We start from the raw sequence: 25,721 nt of genomic DNA on the forward strand, positions 1-25,721 counted from the left end.
AGTGAGCTCATGCGGCACCTACTTTGCACAGAGCTTTCTCATTCCATATATTCGTGAATGATATAATGTACACATTCAGTTGATCTCTTTAGAGTGTCTGCTATTTTATTCAATTTCAATTTACGGTCATTCAAAATCATTTTGTCGATTTTTTTAATGTTTTCGTCGGTAACAACCTCTTTTGGGCGTCCACTGCGTTCACTGTCTTCAACTTAGCATACCAATCCTTGATGGTTGATTTTTCTGGAGCAGTGTCCGGAAACTCAGCATCAAGCCAAGTTTTTGCTTCAACTGTATTTTTTCCGTTCAAAAAGCAATATTTTATCAACACGCGAAATACCTTTTTATCTATTTTTTTCATAATAACAAAAGTTGCTTCACATAAAATGTTATAATTCGCAAACTAATGATCCGACAGCGGTCAAATTTATTTTTAGTAGCGCCATTTATGTGTCAGGCCGGGGACTTTTCAATTGACCTGTTACAAGGCCTAGAAACAAAGTAAATGTAGTAAAATATAGTATAGTAAAATAGTCTTTACTAATCAAGAATTTTTGTATATGTTTGTGTTAGAACACTACGAGGCGTGAAAATAAGTCGGGAATGACACAGTTCCATTGTTTCATGGTTATTTTGACTTTTTTATCTTTTTCAATAAACATCTAAAAATCTAGAATTTTAAATTAACAATGTCCCCTTAATAACCTACACCTCTACTGAAATTAATTTTTTTGTTAATTCAGCGAATTTAGTGAATAAATTTAGTCAAAAGTTAGAAGGAATATGCAATATATTTGTATAGCTTGTATATTATTATAAAACAACACTGAATCAACCGACGTTACAAGTAGCTATTTTCGAAATACAATCCAGGCGCAAGAATAATGACGTATCAAAATAAATTAATACATATTGATTTCACCAACAAAAGAACCAAGCACAAGCCTGTATCTATAAATCAGGAAGTAGTCTCGTATCGAAATACAGCCAAATAGCTTGATATGATGTTAAGCTCAGGTGGAAGCCACATACAAGAAAATGTGAAGAATTCTTGCTGAAGTACAAAAATGTAGTGGTTATTGGGTAGATATATTCAGCATTTGAGCACAGCGCACAAGTCTTTAAACCAGTGTGGACTTTTGGTGTTCAACTCTGGGGTTGTATTGCCAATGAAATATAAAGATCATATACATATTCCAAAAACAAAGTATTGCGAGGTATTGTTGATATTCCATGGAATATTCGTAACGACAATCTGGATAAGGGCCTAAAACGTTATCAAGAGCTATGACCATAGGCATAAACAGCTGCTCCAACAACACATAAGTGTTGAAGTTCTCCAGCTCCTAGATAATGATGACTAAGTCAAAAGATTAAACAGAGTAAAACCATTTGATCTAGCTCAGTGAAATTATAAATAAAACTTAGCGCGTATTAAAAAGAGTGACATAAATGATGTTACAATGGCAAAAGTGTCTATTGTAGAATAAGTTCTTTGTAAATTTAAATACAAATGCAAATTAAGGTAAAAACAAATAGCTCATTAGTGTTAATTTACCAGATTCATATAATAAATAATTTTAAAAAATGATGTGAAACTAGGATATAGAATATAATAAAAAAACTGAATAGAATATATATATATTTTATTTAATCTATTTGTTGTTACAAAATCACTTACAAATATTTAAATTAATAATATAAGTGCAGCCTTAATATCCAATGAACTTGTACACATGTTTCGTTACAGCTCACTATATTATTTAGAACAATGATTGTAGGAAAACAGTTAATAATATAAGGAACATGCTGATGTGCATAATTTCTCCAGCACCCTTACCATAGATACCGAATAGTATCAAGTTATCTGTAGTTCTGGTGGTGTTCAAGGTAATATCGTGGGCCGCTTTATAGACGGTATCCTTATAAGTGACATTATATACCGATTTCAAAGCACCAGTAATGGTCATTGGTCTATAGAGAGCGTCAGAACCGCTCAGGGTGAAATTGCTCCTAACAGAAATATGACGGAATTTAGTTTGGTAGCTGGTGGATGGTCTAGTGCCACACGTGGATATGTCATTGCTGCTACACGCCAACAAGCTACATAATTGAAGCGTCACTGACTTACTGTTCAAGGTTGCTTTACCATTATAAGCCATTATCCTGAAATTTTAAATATTAATACTGAATTGATTAAATGTTGCCTATTTCTATGTTATTGTTATATCATATATTTTGATCAGCGATATTTATTGATGGAAATGCGAAGTATAAAGATAAACAACCATTAAATTCAATGGTTTTCATATTTCTTTGTAAAAAGTTACATTTTTCTGTTTAGTGTTATTGAGTTATTCTAAAGAAACTGTTGATACACTGTTGCCAAAGCTCACCACACACTCAAAAAAATATGGTAATGCTGCATCTTCATATCCCTATTTTCTATTTTGAATTTTAAGATTCAAAAGTGGTGATTTTAATGTCAATGGTAAGTCCGAGTTAAAGTTGAAGTTAAAGGCAGAGTTAGAGTTAGAGTTAGAGTTATAGTTAAAGTTATAGTTGAAGTTATAGTTGAAGTTATAGTTGAAGTTATAGTTAAGGTTATAGTTAAAGTTATAGTTAAGGTTATAGTTAAAGTTATAGTTAAAGTTATAGTTAAGGTTATAGTTAAGATTATAGTTAAGGTTATATTTAAGGTTATAGTTAAGGTTATAATTAAGGTTATAGTTAAAGCTATGGTTAAAGTTATAGTTAAGGTTATAGTTAAAGTTATAGTTAAAGTTATAGTTAAGGTTATAGTTAAGGTTAAGGTTAAAGTTATAGTTAAAGTTATAGTTAAATTTAATCTTGTATTCAAGTTTGTAACAAATGAGTAAATTATAATGTTGAGGAGATAACATGTAACATTTAAATTTATAAATGAGGAAGGTAGGGTAGATAATTATTTATTTTTAACAGTTACATTTATTATTTTGAATTACAGACATATTCAATTTTAATTTAATTCCGCACTAATCGGTGCACAAAATTCTTGGTTTACTAAGTCTCTAGTTAACACAAATAGATTCGATAGTTTTCCCACACGTGACCATGTAACATATAGTTGAGCATTGGAAAAACATGGATTTTCCAAATCTAAATGGCAGATGGACATTATTTGGCCTTGAGACTTATTTATAGACATGACGGAAGTTAAACGAATGGGAAACTGTAGCCGTCGGAACGGTAGCGTAGATTTTAACGGTAACAGAATACATGGCAACAGGACCACTTTTCATTTAAACTTTCCGGTTAAAATGGTTGCTTCAAGAATATTTACGGTAATCTTTTTAATGACCAAACGTGTACCGTTGCATAATCAATGTGGATTCAAACTACGCAGAAGAATAATAGGTGAACCAATCTTCAACCGAAGATTATGTGGTGACATTCGGAGTCTATCTGAAGAATTTAAAATTCTTTTAAAATCTCTCAAGTTCTATTAAAAGTCCACACAGTGTGCAAAATTTGATTATAATCGGTTCAGTCATTTGGGAGTTCATCGCGGACAAATAACGTGACACGAAATTTTTATATATAACGATATAAAGTCACAGTCCACAAATACATTGTTAAACCAAAGTGTTGATAGTACTGTACTTACTTGTAAATTTCAGAGCTGTTCGTTTCATTCGATAAGGCAACTATATTGAAGCTACAACATATTTTTTTATGACAGACGCTATCTGAAATATCTGCGCCGGACAGTTCTATAGATTTAAAAGTATAAGCTTTGGAATCAAAGTCCCTGCTGTTGTTGAAATTGGACAGTGGTGAAACGGTTTCTCCGTCGATGATGTCGAATCCGCTAAGTGTCTGCGAACAAAGAGTGAATTAGTGATAATATTTAATATATAGTCTACCAAATAAAACAACCAATACTCGTCATTAAAATGTATGACATCAGTACGTCGCAATGTCACCACATTAACTCATATTTTTGGTTTACAGCCTTTGTCGATTTGCTATATTACAAATAAATAAATATTATATATAGTCCATTCAATTTTTTTTGTACGTACGTCAAGATGTACATTTGTACATTCTTTTCAGAATCAGACAATATTCTCCTTCTCATTTTATTCTAGTTAAAATGACATACAATGCTGTCTGATTAGTTCGAACGCGTAAAAGAATGAACCCTTCAAATTTTTAACGGTTGTCAGACGTATGCAAAATTCTTGAAAGCATTAGTGATAGGAGGTTATAACTCTAATCTTTAAACTATTGTGGCTGTATATTATTGCTAACTGTAGATTTTAGATCTATTATAATGTTAAAATAAATTATATTTGATAACATATTTGTTCAATTATTTTATTTAGATTAGAATTTTGTTGTATGTCAAAGCCAAACTGAACTAAAACAGAGTTGATGTAGCAACATTACAATGTTTCGATGTTACAAATTTAGATGACGTATGTACGAAATAACTTTGAATATACTATATATGCGAAATGGTCATATTATTCCATCTGTATTCTGTAGTTTGGATAATAATAAAACTTACAAAATCACTGGCTGAATCCACTGTCGAAATGACGTTACTTGTAGCCGGCTTATCGGTTATAAAAGAATTAATGACATCTCCATCATCTTGGTAAATAGCAGAGCCTCCATATCCCTTGGAAGGCTCATTAAAACCTGCGGCTAACAAATTGACCTTGTTTGCCAAAACATAGCCGGCTTGCACCTCCATAGCTAAAGAATAAAATTATTGAGTGTTATTATTATTTTGGCTACAATTAACTTATTATTATCTTAACAAATCTTAGTACTAATGGTTTATTTAATATTTATGTTGTTATGATCTGGGGAAATTCTAGGTTCCAAGGAATGTTTGGTGCATTCTAGACGCATCATCCGTAACCATGATCTCAGTGTACATCCCGATAGCCAGAGGGCCAGATATAAAATATATTACAAAGTTCTTTCTTTTGATTTGAAATATAAATTTTATGAAATAACAGGTCAATTAAATCTGTCCCCGGCCTGTCATAGTAAAACACATTTTTTTGGCAAAATTAGTTTTTTTTATTCAATAGAATTCCCTTCAAGGGTGATACATTGATTACAGCGACCCTCAAAATTTTGGATACCATTTTCGTAGTACGATTTGTCTTTTGTTTCAAAATTGGCCTCAGTTTCGGTGATCACCTTTTCATTCGACGAAAATTTTTTCCCAGCGAGCGTCCTTTTGAGATCTGAGAACAGAAAATAGTCGCTGGGGGCCAGATCTGGAGAATACGATGGATGACGAAGCAATTCGAAGACCAATTCATGGATTTTTGATACTGTGCATTGTCTTGGTGAAGCAGCACTTTTTTTCTTCAAATGTGGCGGTTTTTCGTTCAATAACGCTATGTAATAGTCGCTGTTGAATGTCCTTCCTTTTTCAAGGCAGTCAATAAAAATTATTCTATATGCATCTCAAAATTCAGACGCAATAACCTTGCCAGTCGACTGTTACGTTTTCTCATGTTTTGGAGCGGGTTCATCATGTGCAGTCCACTCGGATGACTGTCGATTGGACTTCAGAGTGAAATGATGGATCCATGTTTCATCCATTGTCACATATCTACGCAATAACTCGGATTTATTAGGCTTGATCATCTTCAAACAGTTCTCCGAATCATCAACTCGTCGTTGTTTTTGGTCAAAAGTGAGCTCGCGCGGCACCCACTTTGCACAGAGATTTCTCATACCCAAATATTCGTGAATGATATGATGTAAATGTTCAGTTGATATCTTTAGAGTATCTTTTATTTCATTCAGTTTCAATTTACGGTCATTCAAAATAATTTTGTGGATTTTTTAAATGTTTTCGTCGGTAACAACCTCTTTTGGGCTTCCACTGCGTTCGCCGTCTTCGGTGCTCATTTCACCACATCTAAACTAAACATACCAATCATTGATGGTCGATTTTTTCAGTTTTTTCAAGTCAAGTTTTTGCTTCAACTGTATTTTTTCCATTCAAAAAGCAATATTTTATCAACACGCCAAATTCCTTTTTATGCATTTTTTCTCACAATAACAAAAGTTACTTCACTCAAAATGCTATAATTCACAAACTAATCATCCAACAGCTCTCACATGTATACACGCATCTTTTGAGGGTTAGGGGTCACTAAAAATATAAGGACTTATTTCTAGTAGTGCCATCTATGTGTCAGGCCGTGGATTTTTCAACTGACCTGTTATTGTATGTAGTATTTATTCAATTTGGTTATTAAAACTATGATTTTGTAGCTATTAGTAAGAAATTATTATCTATTAGAACGTGTAAATTTTCTGATTATTTTGATAAGAGGTGTGTTTTTTTTTGGAATCAGCAGTATTTTATCATGTATTTTTTTCAACGGTTCCAGTAAAAATTATTGATTTGAATCTAAAAATAATAAAAAATAAAAATATAAAATAATTCTTATTTTATAGCCTGATTTTTAACAAGTTTTTCACTCAAATGTCCCCAGAGATCAACTAAGAAGAGGATGTGTCAGAAGAAGGTTTGCAAAGATAAATAATGCAATTTTTTACGACTGAAATGGTAACTGGCAACCAATCTACAACACCCTTCATATTATCATTCATGCCTTTAACAGTTCCTACATATCCGATTATTCGACATATGATGTATCGACCAGTACCAACACAAATCGGATTTTATAGACCCATACGGTTACATGTTCAGACGCATCAGGGTAAAATGAGAAGGAAGAATCTTTTAGTGAATTAAAAAATGTATTTTACATTTTCACAAACTGCATTTGGCAGTAGATTCCACCTGACCTATAACGTTCCTTTGTTGTTTTATTGGAATAACTGTAGTTTACATTATATACAGTAGTTTGATTAAATAATCGTAAGCCGCCTTACGAGAAAAGTAACTGTAGGCAAATGAAGAAGTATATGAGTAGTAGTTTTGCAGTAGTAGCAGTGGTAGTTTTGCTTATTTACATATCTGTTCACGCGAAAATAAGCTTGTTGGGAAATGTTCAAAATAGCTCAATTTCCTGATTTATGGTGTATATCGCTTCTGACTGTCGCCTTATAGCGTTAATTCTTGCACCAAGTGAATTTTGTAGGGTTTCAACTTTAGATTTTTATGCAAAATGAGATATAATGATGGCCTATGCATATCTAAAGCACGTGTGAGCTTTTAAATTGAGTGATTTAGATCGTCAAAGACAGACTGCTTGATAATCTCTATGATTTTTACTGCCCTTGATCAGCTTCGTCGTTTAGATTTAAATATTTCCTTATGAACCAATTCTATGATTGAATTATAGCGATTTAATTCGACAGGGTCAGGCAACGGATTGACATACCCTTTATGCCTCTCGGAGTTATTGCGGGGACGCAGTAAGTTAAAGAAATAAAACCTTCTTTTGGGATACCTCATGTAACAAACAATTTTAAAGATAACATTTGACTAAATGATAGGTAATTTTAGGTACGTATTCTGATCATCTTTTCACTTTAAGAAAGGATTTATTGGAATTTAAGAAGGGATGTTTTAATGTACACATTTGCAGTAGCAGCTTCATTCATTATTAAGAACTTGTAATACTCTATACCTCATCGAACCCACTATATGCACATTAAGGCTATATGGCCATCAGTAGTCCACTTTGGTGTCGATGTGGATGACTCCTCTGGGCTAATCTGTGACGTTTTACCTTGGGTTTGTCAAAGTAGATTTCATTGCCAGTATATATAAATCAGCTAGTAGTCCCTTATGGAAATACAGTGAAATATATGTTAAGGAAGAATTTGTTGAAGTTGAAGCACAAAAAATATACTGGTCAGTGGGTAGATATTCAGCCTTGTCAGTATATTATAATCTTCTGCCTTACCAACAAGTCTTGAAACCAGTATGGACTTATGGTGTTCAACTCTGGGGATATACCAGCTAAAGCATAGAAATACCATAAAGATATTCCAGAACAAGCTACTACGAGGGATTATTGATGCTCCATGGTGTATTCGGAGCGACAACCTGCATAAAGACCTGAAGGTAGAAACTGTCACATCAGCACATCAATGTTGAGGTTCTCCAGCTTCTAGATGATGATGGCTCAACTCGCATTAAAAATAATGACATACATGTTAAACCCAAAGTGTCTATCGTAGAATAAGTACTTTTTAACTTTTACCGTAGCAAATTGCTTATTAGTGTTAATTTACTAGACTGCTACAATAAATGATTATTAAAAAAATAATCGCCAAACACAATACACCATAAAAAAATTTGTATTTTGCCTGGCAAGCAATGTTGAATGGTATTTTTATTCTACTCTAACGCATAGAAATGTTTGGAAGTTGTCTCAGTTATTTGCAAGATTGAGCTGAGTTTTCATCCAATAAGACTTGCAATTCAATGTCTTCAATATTTTCATCATGATCATCCGAGACGTTCCTTTAAATACTTTAAAATCGTTTAAACTAAAACAGACAATTATTAAATCCCATAGTTTTCTGAAAATGATTGCTTGGATTAGGATTTCTACCAATAAATATCGCTGATCCAAATACACGCAAACGCCTAATTTTGAGAGTTCAATTAAATTCGTTCTTACCCATGTAAAATGGCATGGATGATTGCCACGCAGTGGGATATGCAACATTGGTTACGTTCTTGCTAAATCCGAACCATTGAGATGGTTTGTAGTTGAGAATATCGATACCGGTCATCAGTCCGAAGCGTCCGAAGTCAGTGTCGAAAGTTACGACGTCCTTTCCAGGTGTCAATTTGGGTTCATTTTGCAAATTGATCTTGCGGTACCTGTAATATTTAGGAGATTACTTAAGCATTAAACTTTTACGTCCAGACAATCACTCACTTGGTGATTAACGTGCCGTTTTTAGCGAATACGATATTGGTGTTGTAAAAGGTCGATTTGTTGGATGAGTCCCGTTCTCGTTCCAATAAATTAACCACCAGATATACGGCGTGTTCTTTCGCTGTGTTGGATAAACGAAGAAGTGTCTAAAAAGTAATATAATTTGTTATTTGGTTAATATTATTTCAGATGTAAACTTGAGATATCGCAAATGCGAAGCTTAACACAAATTTTGTCCGTTTGTTAAACGTCTGAAAATTCTTCAAAATGTTATAATTACGGGTTATAAACCGGTAAACATTGTTTTAACTCTTCACTACATAGTATAAAACAAAGTCGCCTTTTCTGTCCCTATATCCCTATGTGCGCTTAAATCTTTAAAACTACGCAACGGATTTTGATGCGGTTTTTTTCAATAGATAGAGTGATTCAAGAGGAAGGTTTATATGTATAATACATGCATAATATACTAAGGCAACATTGCTAATTTTAGAGGTTTCTAACGTGATGTCGTAAATTAACCTATTTTTTTAGGCTTATTTAGCAATTAGCAAAAACGCTGCCTAACCCTACGAGTTAGATCAAATTAATGTACTACAGTATTGTACACCATAAAAAGGTCTACAAAAAAGTCCGCGATGGTATATGTTTATCTTTTAGGGATAACCCACATTAACCATTTTTATTGTTTACTTTTTACGTGAGAAAATGGCTTATTTACGAAGCTATTTTAAGCAATACGGCATTAATCCTTATCGAATTAAGTACCTTAAATACAGTGTGCAATTAATATAGATCAATATGGTTCCTTACAGCATGTAAATTAAACAAATATTTTCGGAGATATTACAAATTTAAAATTTGCGTTTAAAAATGTGTAATGTAATAAAAATTGTATGAATTTAGATATTCCAAAGATAGCAGGAAATCTTCATGGTAAATATAGGGGAAGAGGAATTGTTTTACTCCAAATTTAATGCGTGCAGGCCAAGGGCAGTAATGAATGAACCAAAAATACTGGATCGATTTTAATCATGTTTTCATTGAGTGACATAGGCATATATATTTTATGCCCGTGCAAAGTCGGAGCGGGCCGCTATGTTTTTATATACAACGTTCATATTTTTTCTGTAGTGTATTTAATTTAGTATCAGCATTGCACCCGTGCGAAGCCGGGGCGGGTCGCTAGTATAGTATAAAGACAACAAAGGTTCATGGAAAAAGGTAAACGTTGGAATAACTATCGATTAGGTTTTTTTTAGTCATAACATTTATTCATTGCAGACATGTAGTTCTTCATGCTGGAAGCAGGGATGGTTTTATTCCTGGTACAGAATTAGTCGAAGAGTGACTAACATGAAGAAATGAACCATGACTTGTCTTTGCAGTAGTTTGAAAATCAGCTTTTAAAGAATTTGGAGGAACCATCAGTTATTGTTATGTAGTACAATGCACCATATATATATATATATATATATATATATATATATATATATATATATATATATATATATATAAATGTATAAATTATATGTTAAATGAAGTGATAAGTAAAAATCCTGTGGTACTAACAACAGCGTATTAGTTGAGCAATAGACACACTCACTGAACATTTAGAAATTCGTAGCTTAATAACATTTAAATTGATAATAATGTTATATAATCACTGATTAAAACAAGTTAACGGTTATTTTAAAAATTAAATAATAATGGAGATTAACGTATAGCTTACATCATCCGAGGCTGAGAAATTACTGGTATATAGAGGAGGTAATTCAATAGCGTAATCTTCGGGATCCTGCACCAAGTCTGTCAAACCATATTCAGGAAAAACCACCATTTTCGCTGAATTTTTCTTTGCGAACTCTATACTATTCACATAATCAACAAGGTTCTTCTCAATGGTCAGTGCTGGCGTTGATTGATCAACGCTGTTATGTTCGATCACTGCGACTCTGTATTCCTGCAATATTAGAAACATATATTAGCTTAACAGTATTATCATATAATTCTACATAAATATGAATATATATCAAAAAGTAAAAAGAGATTTAACTTAACAAATATCTTTGGAGAAATATTTCACAACGTCCAATATATAGATGACACTACAATCGCCTTTTCGAGGCATTTTATAGGTTTATTTGTATGAGTATATTAGGACCTGAGAAGACATTTGATAGGTCCATTTTTTCCATGTTTACATTTGTTTGTTTTGGGTGCCATTTTCTGTGTTAATGTTATAGAAAAGAGCACGTTAAGTAATTTTGTACGGTTTTAACAGGTCATTTGAAAAGTCCCCGGCCTACCATAGTACAACACATTTGTTTGGTAATTTTTTTTTTATTCAGCATAATTCCCTTCAAGGGTGATACACTGATTATAGCGACCCTCCAACTTTTCGATACTATTTTTATAGTTCATAACAGTTCATGGATTTTTACCATCGTTTTCACTGACTTGAGACACGGTGTATCGTCTCGATGCAGCAGCACTCTCCTTTTTTTCAAATGCGACCATTTCTTCAACGATTTCGTCCTTCAAACGGCCCAATAACGTTATGTTATAGTCGTTGTTGATGGTCCTTCCTTTCTCAAGGCAGTCTATGAATATTATTCCATGCGCATCCCTAAATACAGACGCCATAACCTTGCCAGCCGACTGTTGCGTTTTCCCATGCTTTGGAGCAGGTTCATCGTGTGCAGTCCACTCGGATGACTGTCGATTGCACTTCGGAGTGAAATGATGGAACCATGTTCGATCCATTGTTATAGATTGACGCAAACACTCACACCGAAATATTCGTCAATAATATGATGTACACGTTCAGTCGATATCTTTAGAGTGTCTGCTATTTCATTCAATTTCAATTTACGGTCATTCAAAATCATTTCCCTTCAATCTTTTTTCCTTCAAAAAACAATATTTTATCATCACGCGATATTCCTTTTTATCAATTTCTTTCGCAATAACAAAAGTTGCTTCACTCAAAATGCTATAATTTACAAACTAATGATCCGACAGCTGTGAAATGTATACACGCATCTTTTGAGGGTTAGTGGTAACTAAAAACATACAGACTTAATTCCAGTAGCGCCATCTATGTGTCAGGCCGGGGACTTTTCAATTGACCTGTTACATCACTTAAATATTATTAATATTTACATGTTCGTTATATGTACATGCATACTACATGTTTAATGCATATGTGCCCGGATGTATTGAAAGCAAAGAAAGGAGACACCATTTTCTTTTCAAATAGCTTATGACTCTATTTAAAAACTGAAAAAAACCTCTTCAAAAGCACAAATAACCTGAATCAAGCGTGTGTAGTATGTGACTCAAGATTGTTTTTATCCCGTATGTATACAATTATGTATACTATAAACATAAACTGTTTATTTTTCAGAAAGTTTTATTTTTACTTAGATATCAATAAATAAGCGATAGTGGTGAAAATATCTACTCCAAAGTATAAATCCAAAATGTGCTCAAATGGAACAGTAACAATGGATAGGACAATCAACAAATCGATACAAAAAGAATAGAGATTATTAGCCATTCAAGATTTAAATGGTGCCATATTGTATTGCCCTATCATTTTTGCATCATTTTAAATGTGTATTAAAGAAGTATAAGTTAAAGAATCAATATTTTATGGCGTTAATAACAAATCTATATTGCTCAAGTATCTAAATCCATATATTAGCTTAAGGCCACTTAACCAAGATAATAGATCGCAAAGAGTCAATAATATAACAGTAATTTTAAAATCGATATATTTTTTAAAATGTAGATTTTAAACCTTTTCATTTGTACGTTACATAACCTTCAAGGTTTCTAGTAAAAAACCATGATAAAGAAATGTGCTAAAGTTAATTTTAATTTATAATATTGTGTTTATATTTTATAGGTTTATATTACATTTTAAGTTTCTATTAAATTTTATTTAATAAATTACTTTCAAAAATTAAATTTAGTAAAACTAAAAATTTAGTAAGCTGCTGTGTAGTCAACTCTGTTTAAGAACCTATGGAGGCCTTCACAACTAAATATTTTCGTTACGCGCAAATTACGAGAATCACATAGGACCATCTAGTTACTGGACGATACGAAACCTTTCTCCGGAAAACCTCATCGAATTGTCTCTCTATTACTCTATGATATAGAGGCGTAGCCTTTAGACCACACGATAATTAATACGAAATCTTTGGGATTGAAAGCTTGAAACTATAGTAACAGCATTTACCGTATCCTCAAAAAAGCCGCTAGGACAATAATCCGCTTCGAAAGAGTATACTCCAGATTGGACCTGTAAAAATTATTATGAACAACTAACTAGAAAAATTCATGGAAGTAATGGGTAAAATTCTCCCACTCTGGTATTTTTTTAAATGTAACCGTAATTCATTATTTCTTCGTTATAAAATAGTAATTATAAGGTGCTTACGTATACTGTGTTCATTTTTCACTTAAAAAAGGGTATTTATTGAGCTAAATTGGTACAGCATATATTAACCAAAATATTTTTGCCAACAATCGATGTGGACGCTTACCTCACAGAAAACTCTTTTTAACTAGCAAATAATGAAATTGTCATATTGAACTAGTTTGAAATGGTATTTTTAGTGGTGATTATTTTTAGTGGTAAATGGTGATTATAGCGACCCTCCAACTTTTCGATACCATTTCTGTAGTTGGAATTGTCCTTTGCTTCAAAATTGGCCGCACTTTCGGCGATCACCTCTTCATTCGACAAAACTTTCTTTCCAGCGAGCATTCTTTTGAGATCTGAGAACAGGAAATAGTCATTGGGGGCCAAATCTCGAGAATACGGTGGATGAGGAAGTAATTTGAAGCCCAATTCACGAATTTTTGCCATCGTTTTCACTGACTTGTGACACGGTTCATTGTCTTGGTGAAGCAGCACTTTCTTTTTCTTCAAATGCGGCCATTTTCAACTATTTTATCCTTCAAACAGCTCAATAACGCTACTTAGTAGTCGCTGTTGATTATCCTTCCTTTTTTAATATAGTCAATAGTCAATATAACCTTGCCAGCCGACTATTGCGTTTTCCCACGCTTTGGAGCGGGTTCATCATGTGCAGTCCACTCGGATGAGAGTCGATTTCACTTCGGATGGAGCCATATTTCATCCATTGTCACATATCGACTCAAAATCTCGGGTTTATTGCGTTATTCAAACTAATTTTGTGGATTCAAAAAGCAATATTTTATCAACACGTGAAATTCCTTTTTATCCATTTTTTTCACAATCACAAAAGTTGCTTCACTCAAAATGATATAATTCACAAACTAATAATCCGACGGCTGTCAAATTTATACACACATCTCTTGAGGGTTGGGGCTAACTAAAAAACGTATGGATTTAATTCTAGTAGCGTCATCTATGTGTCAGGCTGGGGAATATTCAATTAACCTGTTAACTTTATATAAACCAAGCACTTGCTTTACGCATTAATATAAATTATAAGCATTATAAGTTAAAACATTAGGATTATCAAAGTATTATCCTAAACTCAAAATTGGTCAAAATAAAACCTTTTTAAAGATACTTTTCTTCTCAGACTTTGCCTGCTGGGACTATTACGCTTTTTTTTTAAATTCTCAAATGCAAATATACCAACTTTATTGAAAATCTTTTCAATACAAAATAAACTAATGAATAATTGAAGGATTTTTTGGAAGGATTAAATGAAATTATTTAAAAATTGTCTTGATTTTTTAATACCTTAAAATATCAATCAACTATAAAGAGAGTATTTAAAAAATTCAGAAAGACTATATCAATTGACGAATTTAAGCTTATTGACCGTCTATTACAAGCCGTCAAATATCAATATTGAACATTAACATACTGACCATGTGAAGTCTGACAATGGCAATGGCATACAAATATGGCTATTACAGTTGAAGTTAATAAAAAAGTTTAAGCTTTCTATAAAAAAAGATGACATTAATCTCGTACTTCTCCAAATAGAAAACCCAAATTGGTAATATGAGGTAACACATGGAGTGAAAATTCCCGAACGTAACAAAGAAAACTATCAACGTAATCGCCATCAAGAGCTACATAACATAATCATTCTTGTGCTACTCTGACATTTCAATACCACTTTTGTGGAACGATTTATTTTGCCTCAGAAGAGTACTGTAGCCAGTTGCTGCCCACTCAGATGATGATCGTTTTGATTCAAGCGTGAAGTGAATGTTTCATCTATTGTCACACATCGATGCAATAATTCCAGTTTGTTACATTTAAACATGGCCTAACACTGTTGAGAATCATCAACACGTTCTTGTTTTTGGTCAACAGTGAGCAAACGCGGCACCCACTTTGAACAGAGCTTTCTCATATTCAAATGCTCATACAATATAAAACCAACACGTTTTCTGATATCTTTACGATGTTAGCTAACTCAACCTACTTCACTTATCGATCATTGAAAACGATTTTGTGGATATTTCTGATGTTTTATAGTGTTACCACCTCATTGGGCGTCCACTGCGTTCTGCATCATCGGTGTCTCTACGACCACGTTTGAAGTCAGCAAACAAACTTGTTATTGTTGTTTGTTTCTTTTATTTCTGCTAATGGAGTCCTAGTAACACTTTCAAGCCATTGCTTCACTTGAATGGTATTTTTTCCTATCATGAAGCAGTGTAAAATTAAAACACGAAATTATTTTTGATTCATTGTCTTGAAAATAACAAAAGTAGAGTCACCCTTAGCATAAAAACTCACAAACTTATGAGCAGAATGACATGAAATTTTAACAGCTTTCTTTAGAAGGTTGAAAGAATTTTTAGTGTGTAAAATATTAGTAATTTACTTTCTTGATTTTTAATTTATCAGTTCCCTGTTAGTCAAGTTCCGGAGTAACATGTATATTATTTTTCATAAAAATATTTAGAGCAAAACAAGGCTTTAAAGAGGATTTTGTATGCTGTTTCATCACTGTAAATGACACTAGGGCCTACCTATGATTTTGAAGCACAAGAAGATGTTAAAGAGTGATGTATATAATCGCGTTCAGAGGTCGGTCAAGAAATTTTGTCAGTTTTTTAAGATGCAGAAGTTGTTTTATCGTTCTCAACGACTTTATCGTCATTTTATGATTACACAATTGGGTTTTTTTTGGTTTTTTGCGTTTAGAAGGGGACATCCCATACTAAGGACGTGAACAAACATTAATGTTTATATGTATAAATACAAAGTATATAATAAAGTAAAATAAAATATATGACAAACAAAGAGTGTATAGATAAAATGAACATCAACAGCGAAATGTCAACGTTAAGAATGATAGGAAGGGGTAAGTCATGTCAGTCGTTCATAGTGTGAAGAAAACAGAGACAGAAGGAAGTGGTTACAGAATTTACAGGTCGCTCTAGCGCTAGAAGAGATCGAGTAGCTTTACGAGAGATAACAATATCCCATTCTCAGACGACTTAGTTTCACCGCATGGGAATGCGTAGGAATTTTTTATATAAAAAATTGTTTAATCTATCCTCCAAAATTGCAGAATCTGTGGCTCAGGTAAATATTTTCATGATGAGATAGAGGTCAGTGTGGATACATATAGTCTCGAGAGGTAGTTGAGAGTGGATGGCATTCCCAAGTATCCAAGCGTAAGAAAGGTCCCACGCTAGCGTCAGAAAATGGCAGTCAGCAAGAGTGATCGCAGGAGACTTAGAGATTTTGAGAATAGGGATGTCTACTTCCGTTCAAAGAAGCAATCCAGCGAACTGTAAGAGCCTGAGAGGATGAGACATTTTCAGTTTAATTTGGTAAACACATATTTTAGGACCTGGTGTATAACCTGTAATTTAGCGGTATTTTTTTTTTAATCAAATAAAATCCGAAGATCATTGAGTTTCTGTTATCAAACAACCTTCAAAAATTGGCGCACAGATACTCATCTGATTTAAAAACAAAGTAAAATAAATTGAATTAATATTATAAAATATCACGAATTTTCTCATGAATTTTACTCACATATATACTCATATTACGTCAACTCAAATACAATATTTATGTATTATTATTTGATTTAAATAGATGAGATCATCGATTAAAAGTAAACGTTCAGCATTACTTTGATATCTGCGATTTTAAGAATAAACATATTTTTTCGATAATTCGAATTATTTGTGATTTCGTAAAATTTTTCTATGAATACTTGAATATTATATAATTGAGGAATGAGGAAAAGGTAATTCAAGTTTGAAGCAAGTAAATGCTTCTACAAGTTTTACATGGAGGGTTACGATTGCGAAATTCTTTATAATGAAATATGTGCCAGAACTAGCAATGATTAGAATATTTCTGCCAAAGATTGTCATATTTTAAGATGATAATGCGCCCATATATACAGCCAAGAAGGTTCATCCTTGATTAAGGGAACTTGAGAGCCGAATTAATAGTTTGGCTAATGATTACCGTCATTTTCTTTGTCGTTAATTGAGTTTTGCAATCAATTGTTTCTCAAACTTCTGTGGATTTCCAGCACAATCTTCTTCAGACAACGTCAAAGACAACAGGAACTCAAATATCAATCTTCGTTTCTGATAGACAGTCCGATGTAAATGATTCAAAAGTTTTTTATTCTCTACGTTTAGTATATTATCCTACCTAGATGTGCTAGGAATTATAGCGATTTTTCAGCAACTGACCAATGGTCAACCAATCCAAAAATTTTAAAACAGATACTGACGTTTACTTATGACCACTGTAAACACTATACATTTTCCTTGGGTTTGCGCTGCATTTCTCTCTTTTTATAAAAAAACAAATATTACGAAAATGACCTTCTGGAATCTCAATTTTCAAAGATCAATCAATTGTGAGATCAAACTTTCTAACGCGCTATAGTATAGCTTCATTGAATATGTTTTACTAACAGATATATATGACTTTAAACTTATATTTAAAGGGGCATTTGAATATTTCAAGACATTTCTATCATCCGATACTGAGCGACAGTTTTCAAGGCACTACACATAAAATATCGATAGGAGCAACTGAAACAAAGTTAAGTTTGATTGTCGTTAGGAGGCAAGAACTAGGCAAGAATCAAAAGAAATTTGACATTCTTAATTTTCTGAATGAAGCGAATTTCTTTATTCGATGAGGGAAATATGGAATATTTGAGCAATTTTGGAAATCTGACATTTTCTGTAGCATTTTTTAAATTTTCGTTATATACCTTTGTTGTATTCCATGATGTATCCTGCTGTACATGTCAGAAGTGACTTCAAAGTATCATAAGTAATAAAAATTGAAGGAAATATTTTGCGAGGTCTCAAATAAAGCCAAATAAGTTTATAGTTTGAATTATACAGGCTGACTATAAAGCGAATTGGACCAAATTGTTTAACAAATATGAAATTCCTATTAGTAATTTAAATAATAAGTCTCTTAACATGGTAATTGTAAATAATTGATTGTAAATATATAACAACGTCTTTATTTATACACGCAATACGGATACAAGTCCAATATTGGAAATAGGAGAAGTCACTCTATCTACGTCAGTAACTTCAAGGAGATTGAACTGAAATACATAAAACAAAAATATTTCTAACAAAAAAATTGAACCGACTTCAAAAAATTAATAAGTAAATCACTACAAATTAAAAAATAGTTGAATTTTTATTAGTTAGTCATATTTTTAATAGTTTAGATTTTTAATACGAAAAAATAAAAATAAAATATGTAGATAATAATCGTTGTAACAACAAAATAAAAATAATCTAGAACCTTATTTAACCTATCTACTAGACCTATTTTATATTATACTATATACACATAGTTTGGCTTAATACCACCAATTGATCACTTTAAAGGCGGTACCGAGCAACAAATTAGATTTGTTTTGCCTTCTTGGTGGCGCAGTGGTAAAGGCGATGGGACGGTCCTCCTACTGATGCGATAGCCGCGGGTTCGAATCCTGCTTGGGTATGGTCGTAAATTTTTATTTGTGGTTGTTTAAAATGTGTGAATGTTCTAGACAAGAGTGTAAAATTCGACAAGGAAAATGATTCCAGTCACGCCAGTAACCAGGCTGGGTAAGACCGGATGTCTTCTGGGATGATTTCTAAAATTGGTCACTCGGAGGATCGTGGTTCGGAGCCCACGTTAAACTTTAGGCCCAGTCCAGATAAACCCATAAAGTAAGGTAAAAGGAGACTTCAAAATATATTGAAAAAAAGGATTTGTTTTGTTTGTAATTTAATTTTGTGTATATTTCACAAAATTATATTATTATTTTTGAATTGTTTGGGCTTGACACGACGACAAAATGATCAGAAGGTAGTAGTTAAAATAATATTGCCAATAGATAAATAGGTTTAGGTAGATATTAAGATAAATTGTGTGTATATGTTATAGTATAATATAAAATACGTGTCGTAGATAGATTATATAAGGTTTTTGATTATTTTTATTTAGTTGTTACAATGATTATTACGTACATGTTGTATTTTAATTTTTTTGTGTTAAAAATCTAAGATTATTTTTTAATTTTTAGTGTGTTTCTTATTTATTTCTTGAAGTCAGTTCAATTTTTTTGTTAAAAATATTTAATTTTTGTCTTTTTAGTGTTAAATATTTACTTAATAAATTACGCAGTTATTTCATATAATATTATAATGGGTAGGCTAAGTAATGATGCAGCCCGTATGAACAAAAATAGAAATAAAGATATAATGATTAAAAATTAGGAAATTTCAGGGGTGCCGGGGTTCGCTAACTAGCCTGGATGACACCAAAAAGGTATTGTCCCCGCCGAGAATCGAACCCGCGACTTCCGTTTGGGAGCTAAATGCTTTAACCAACACACTATAGAAGCAGTTGTCGAGGGTATTCCTTCAAGGTCTTATATGTTATAGTTGGTGCTTATGTTAAAAAACAAACTGAGTGGCTTTTGCAATGAACGACTTACAATTTTCCGTCACATCAGCTCGGCAATAATATTATATATAAATATCTGATTATTTTAGATAAAAATATGTGAAAACTTTGTACGTGGCTTTGAAATTTGAGCGTTTTTCTCTATTTCCCTCCTTTCCCCGCAACAGATCCTAATTTTGTTAAAATAGGGTTACCTCAGAAGTGCACTCCTTGGAATAAAAAAGAATGTTGAAAATAAAAAATTTATATATATACAGGCTCTTCCTTTTTCGAAGTCGGTTAACAACAAAACACTCGACTCAGGTAGGCAGTTTAACACTAGTGACAAACGATATCGAATTTATTCAAACCCGCCAGTTGATATATGTAACCTAATAAAAACAGGGGTTTTTAATTTATTAATTTTAATTTATTAGTAGATTAGAAACAATATCTTGCCTTTTCTATTTGATACCAAAACTATTTACAAGACTTAATATAACGACACACCTAGTCATAAGAAATAATTTAAACCAAGTAAAATTTTATACTGGCAAATGCTTATACTTTATAACAAAATAAATTGTACGGAACATCCTCAACAAGATATCGAAATTAGGAAGATAATAATTAAGCGTTGTTTATTTTAATGTCAATAAAACGAAGATCACTAAAATTGCAAAGACTAAAGATGAAATATTTTTTCTATTACTTTCAACTAACAAATTTGTTTAACAAATGTTGTATAGAAATATTATATTGTTATCGTTTTTGTCATCAATAATTATCATTTGTTGGTTCACAAAACATTTTGAAAGCCCACAAAATTATTTCAACGACTAACAAATTCGTAGTTGCAGGAGATAACAGGTGGGGCAAAAGTACCTCTACCATTTTGATTGCGCGTCATCTTGGTTATGTGACGTCTAGCTCACTTTTGCTTTAACCGTTGTGTTGTGTAGATATCCAATTGTAATTATGGATAAATATATGCTACAAGAACGAGCAGAAATAGTGAAATATTTATTGAAAATAATCGTTCCATTATTGCCACCCAGAGGAAATTGTGTCAAATATATCATAACCGTCCAGTGTCTCACAAAACCACAATTTGTCGTTTACATGCGAATTTTCGACAGTCCGTTAGGACAGCACACAGGCCTCGTTCTGGAAGACAACGGACGTCTTGTAACGCTGAAAATGTGACTCTGGTGCGCGATAGTGTTACAGAGTCTTCAGAAGCATCAATGGAGACGTGGTTCCCAGTTACACATTTCTGCATGCATATATATATATTATATATATATATGCATATATATATATATATATATATATATATATATATATATATATATATATACATATACAGGCTTTTCCTTTTTCGAAGTCGGTTAACAATAAAACACTCGACTCAGGTAGGCAGTTTAACACTAGTGACAAACGATATCGAATTTATTCAAACACGCCAGTTGATATATGTAACCTAATAAAAACAGGGGTTTTTAATTTATTAATTTTAATTTATTAGTAGATTAGAAACAATATCTTGCCTTTTCTATTTGATACCAAAACTATTTACAAGACTTAATATAGCGACACACCTAGTCATAAGAAATAATTTAAACCAAGTAAAATTTTATACTGGCAAATGCTTATACTTTATAACACAATAAATTGTACGGAGCATCCTCAACAAGATATCGAAATTAGGAAGATAATAGTTAAGCGTTGTTTATTTTAATGTCAATAAAACGAAGATCACTAAAATTGCAAAGAGTAAAGATGAAATATTTTTTCTATTACTTTCAACTAACAAATTTGTTTAACAAATGTTGTATAGAAATAATATATTGTTATCGTTTTTGTCATCAATAATAATCATTTGTTGGTTCACAAAACATTTTGAAAGCCCACAAAATTATTTCAACGACTAACAAATTCGTAGTTGCAGGAGATAACAGGTGGGGCAAAAGTACCTCTACCATTTTGATTTCGCGTCATCTTGGTTATGTGACGTCTAGCTCAGTTTTGCTTTAACCGTTGTATTGTGTAGATATCCAATTTTAATTATGGATAAATATATGCTACAAGAACGAGCAGAAATAGTGAAATATTTATTGAAAATAATCGTTCCATTATTGCCACTCAGAGGAACCTGTGTCAAATATATCATAACCGTCCAGTGTCTCACAAAACCACAATTTGTCGTTTACATGCGAATTTTCGACAGTCCGTTAGGACAGCACACAGGCCTCGTTCTGGAAGACAACGGACGTCTTGTAACGCTGAAAATGTGACTCTGGTGCGCGATAGTGTTACAGAGTCTTCAGAAGCATCAATGGAGACGTGGTTCCCAGTTACACATTTCTGCATGCATATATATATATATATATATATATATATATATATGCATATATATATATATATATATATATATATATATATATATATATATATACATATACAGGCTTTTCCTTTTTCGAAGTCGGTTAACAATAAAACACTCGACTCAGGTAGGCAGTTTAACACTAGTGACAAACGATATCGAATTTATTCAAACACGCCAGTTGATATATGTAACCTAATAAAAACAGGGGTTTTTAATTTATTAATTTTAATTTATTAGTAGATTAGAAACAATATCTTGCCTTTTCTATTTGATACCAAAACTATTTACAAGACTTAATATAACGACACACCTAGTCATAAGAAATAATTTAAACCAAGTAAAATTTTATACTGGCAAATGCTTATACTTTATAACAAAATAAATTGTACGGAACATCCTCAACAAGATATCGAAATTAGGAAGATAATAATTAAGCGTTGTTTATTTTAATGTCAATAAAACGAAGATCACTAAAATTGCAAAGACTAAAGATGAAATATTTTTTCTATTACTTTCAACTAACAAATTTGTTTAACAAATGTTGTATAGAAATATTATATTGTTATCGTTTTTGTCATCAATAATTATCATTTGTTGGTTCACAAAACATTTTGAAAGCCCACAAAATTATTTCAACGACTAACAAATTCGTAGTTGCAGGAGATAACAGGTGGGGCAAAAGTACCTCTACCATTTTGATTGCGCGTCATCTTGGTTATGTGACGTCTAGCTCACTTTTGCTTTAACCGTTGTGTTGTGTAGATATCCAATTGTAATTATGGATAAATATATGCTACAAGAACGAGCAGAAATAGTGAAATATTTATTGAAAATAATCGTTCCATTATTGCCACCCAGAGGAAATTGTGTCAAATATATCATAACCGTCCAGTGTCTCACAAAACCACAATTTGTCGTTTACATGCGAATTTTCGACAGTCCGTTAGGACAGCACACAGGCCTCGTTCTGGAAGACAACGGACGTCTTGTAACGCTGAAAATGTGACTCTGGTGCGCGATAGTGTTACAGAGTCTTCAGAAGCATCAATGGAGACGTGGTTCCCAGTTACACATTTCTGCATGCATATATATATATTATATATATATATGCATATATATATATATATATATATATATATATATATATATATATATATATATATATATATATACATATACAGGCTTTTCCTTTTTCGAAGTCGGTTAACAATAAAACACTCGACTCAGGTAGGCAGTTTAACACTAGTGACAAACGATATCGAATTTATTCAAACACGCCAGTTGATATATGTAACCTAATAAAAACAGGGGTTTTTAATTTATTAATTTTAATTTATTAGTAGATTAGAAACAATATCTTGCCTTTTCTATTTGATACCAAAACTATTTACAAGACTTAATATAGCGACACACCTAGTCATAAGAAATAATTTAAACCAAGTAAAATTTTATACTGGCAAATGCTTATACTTTATAACACAATAAATTGTACGGAGCATCCTCAACAAGATATCGAAATTAGGAAGATAATAGTTAAGCGTTGTTTATTTTAATGTCAATAAAACGAAGATCACTAAAATTGCAAAGAGTAAAGATGAAATATTTTTTCTATTACTTTCAACTAACAAATTTGTTTAACAAATGTTGTATAGAAATAATATATTGTTATCGTTTTTGTCATCAATAATAATCATTTGTTGGTTCACAAAACATTTTGAAAGCCCACAAAATTATTTCAACGACTAACAAATTCGTAGTTGCAGGAGATAACAGGTGGGGCAAAAGTACCTCTACCATTTTGATTTCGCGTCATCTTGGTTATGTGACGTCTAGCTCAGTTTTGCTTTAACCGTTGTATTGTGTAGATATCCAATTTTAATTATGGATAAATATATGCTACAAGAACGAGCAGAAATAGTGAAATATTTATTGAAAATAATCGTTCCATTATTGCCACTCAGAGGAACCTGTGTCAAATATATCATAACCGTCCAGTGTCTCACAAAACCACAATTTGTCGTTTACATGCGAATTTTCGACAGTCCGTTAGGACAGCACACAGGCCTCGTTCTGGAAGACAACGGACGTCTTGTAACGCTGAAAATGTGACTCTGGTGCGCGATAGTGTTACAGAGTCTTCAGAAGCATCAATGGAGACGTGGTTCCCAGTTACACATTTCTGCATGCATATATATATATATATATATATATATATATATATATATATATGCATATATATATATATATATATATATATATATATATATATATATATATATATATATATACATATACAGGCTTTTCCTTTTTCGAAGTCGGTTAACAATAAAACACTCGACTCAGGTAGGCAGTTTAACACTAGTGACAAACGATATCGAATTTATTCAAACACGCCAGTTGATATATGTAACCTAATAAAAACAGGGGTTTTTAATTTATTAATTTTAATTTATTAGTAGATTAGAAACAATATCTTGCCTTTTCTATTTGATACCAAAACTATTTACAAGACTTAATATAGCGACACACCTAGTCATAAGAAATAATTTAAACCAAGTAAAATTTTATACTGGCAAATGCTTATACTTTATAACACAATAAATTGTACGGAGCATCCTCAACAAGATATCGAAATTAGGAAGATAATAGTTAAGCGTTGTTTATTTTAATGTCAATAAAACGAAGATCACTAAAATTGCAAAGAGTAAAGATGAAATATTTTTTCTATTACTTTCAACTAACAAATTTGTTTAACAAATGTTGTATAGAAATAATATATTGTTATCGTTTTTGTCATCAATAATAATCATTTGTTGGTTCACAAAACATTTTGAAAGCCCACAAAATTATTTCAACGACTAACAAATTCGTAGTTGCAGGAGATAACAGGTGGGGCAAAAGTACCTCTACCATTTTGATTTCGCGTCATCTTGGTTATGTGACGTCTAGCTCAGTTTTGCTTTAACCGTTGTATTGTGTAGATATCCAATTGTAATTATGGATAAATATATGCTACAAGAACGAGCAGAAATAGTGAAATATTTATTGAAAATAATCGTTCCATTATTGCCACCCAGAGGAAATTGTGTCAAATATATCATAACCGTCCAGTGTCTCACAAAACCACAATTTGTCGTTTACATGCGAATTTTCGACAGTCCGTTAGGACAGCACACAGGCCTCGTTCTGGAAGACAACGGACGTCTTGTAACGCTGAAAATGTGACTCTGGTGCGCGATAGTGTTACAGAGTCTTCAGAAGCATCAATGGAGACGTGGTTCCCAGTTACACATTTCTGCATGCATATATATATATATATATATATATATATATATATATATATATATGCATATATATATATATATATATATATATATATATATATATATATATATATATATACATATACAGGCTTTTCCTTTTTCGAAGTCGGTTAACAATAAAACACTCGACTCAGGTAGGCAGTTTAACACTAGTGACAAACGATATCGAATTTATTCAAACACGCCAGTTGATATATGTAACCTAATAA

At 32.1% G+C, this 25,721-nt stretch overlaps 1 protein-coding gene and 1 long non-coding RNA gene across 3 annotated transcripts in view; one reads left to right on the forward strand and one right to left on the reverse strand.

Moving 5' to 3' along the window:
• Nucleotides 1-1,629: 1,629 nt before the first annotated feature.
• The window catches only part of LOC143200989 (vanin-like protein 1), a 32,001-nt gene continuing 7,909 nt past the window's right edge, over nucleotides 1,630-25,721 (reverse strand). The window contains exons 2-8 of one of the 2 annotated variants that reach the window (XM_076411811.1): nucleotides 13,135-13,197; nucleotides 10,618-10,848; nucleotides 8,886-9,031; nucleotides 8,622-8,827; nucleotides 4,553-4,743; nucleotides 3,647-3,858; nucleotides 1,630-2,166 (exon numbers count right to left, since the gene is read on the reverse strand). In XM_076411811.1, coding sequence (XP_076267926.1) covers nucleotides 1,764-2,166; nucleotides 3,647-3,858; nucleotides 4,553-4,743; nucleotides 8,622-8,827; nucleotides 8,886-9,031; nucleotides 10,618-10,848; nucleotides 13,135-13,197 — 1,452 coding nt within the window. In that variant the 3' untranslated portion in view covers nucleotides 1,630-1,763. The remainder of the gene's footprint in view (nucleotides 2,167-3,646; nucleotides 3,859-4,552; nucleotides 4,744-8,621; nucleotides 8,828-8,885; nucleotides 9,032-10,617; nucleotides 10,849-13,134; nucleotides 13,198-25,721) is intronic. The other variant, XM_076411812.1, reaches the window with a different exon arrangement.
• LOC143200481 (uncharacterized) lies at nucleotides 18,661-19,930 on the forward strand. Its single transcript, XR_013006731.1, has 2 exons — nucleotides 18,661-18,867; nucleotides 18,920-19,930. It is a non-coding gene; the product is annotated as an uncharacterized LOC143200481 (long non-coding RNA).

Source organism: Rhynchophorus ferrugineus, unplaced genomic scaffold (genome assembly GCF_030347505.1).
Source record: "Rhynchophorus ferrugineus isolate W39M unplaced genomic scaffold, kcgeb_rfMv2 rfM8, whole genome shotgun sequence".
Classification (NCBI taxonomy): domain Eukaryota; kingdom Metazoa; phylum Arthropoda; class Insecta; order Coleoptera; family Curculionidae; genus Rhynchophorus; species Rhynchophorus ferrugineus.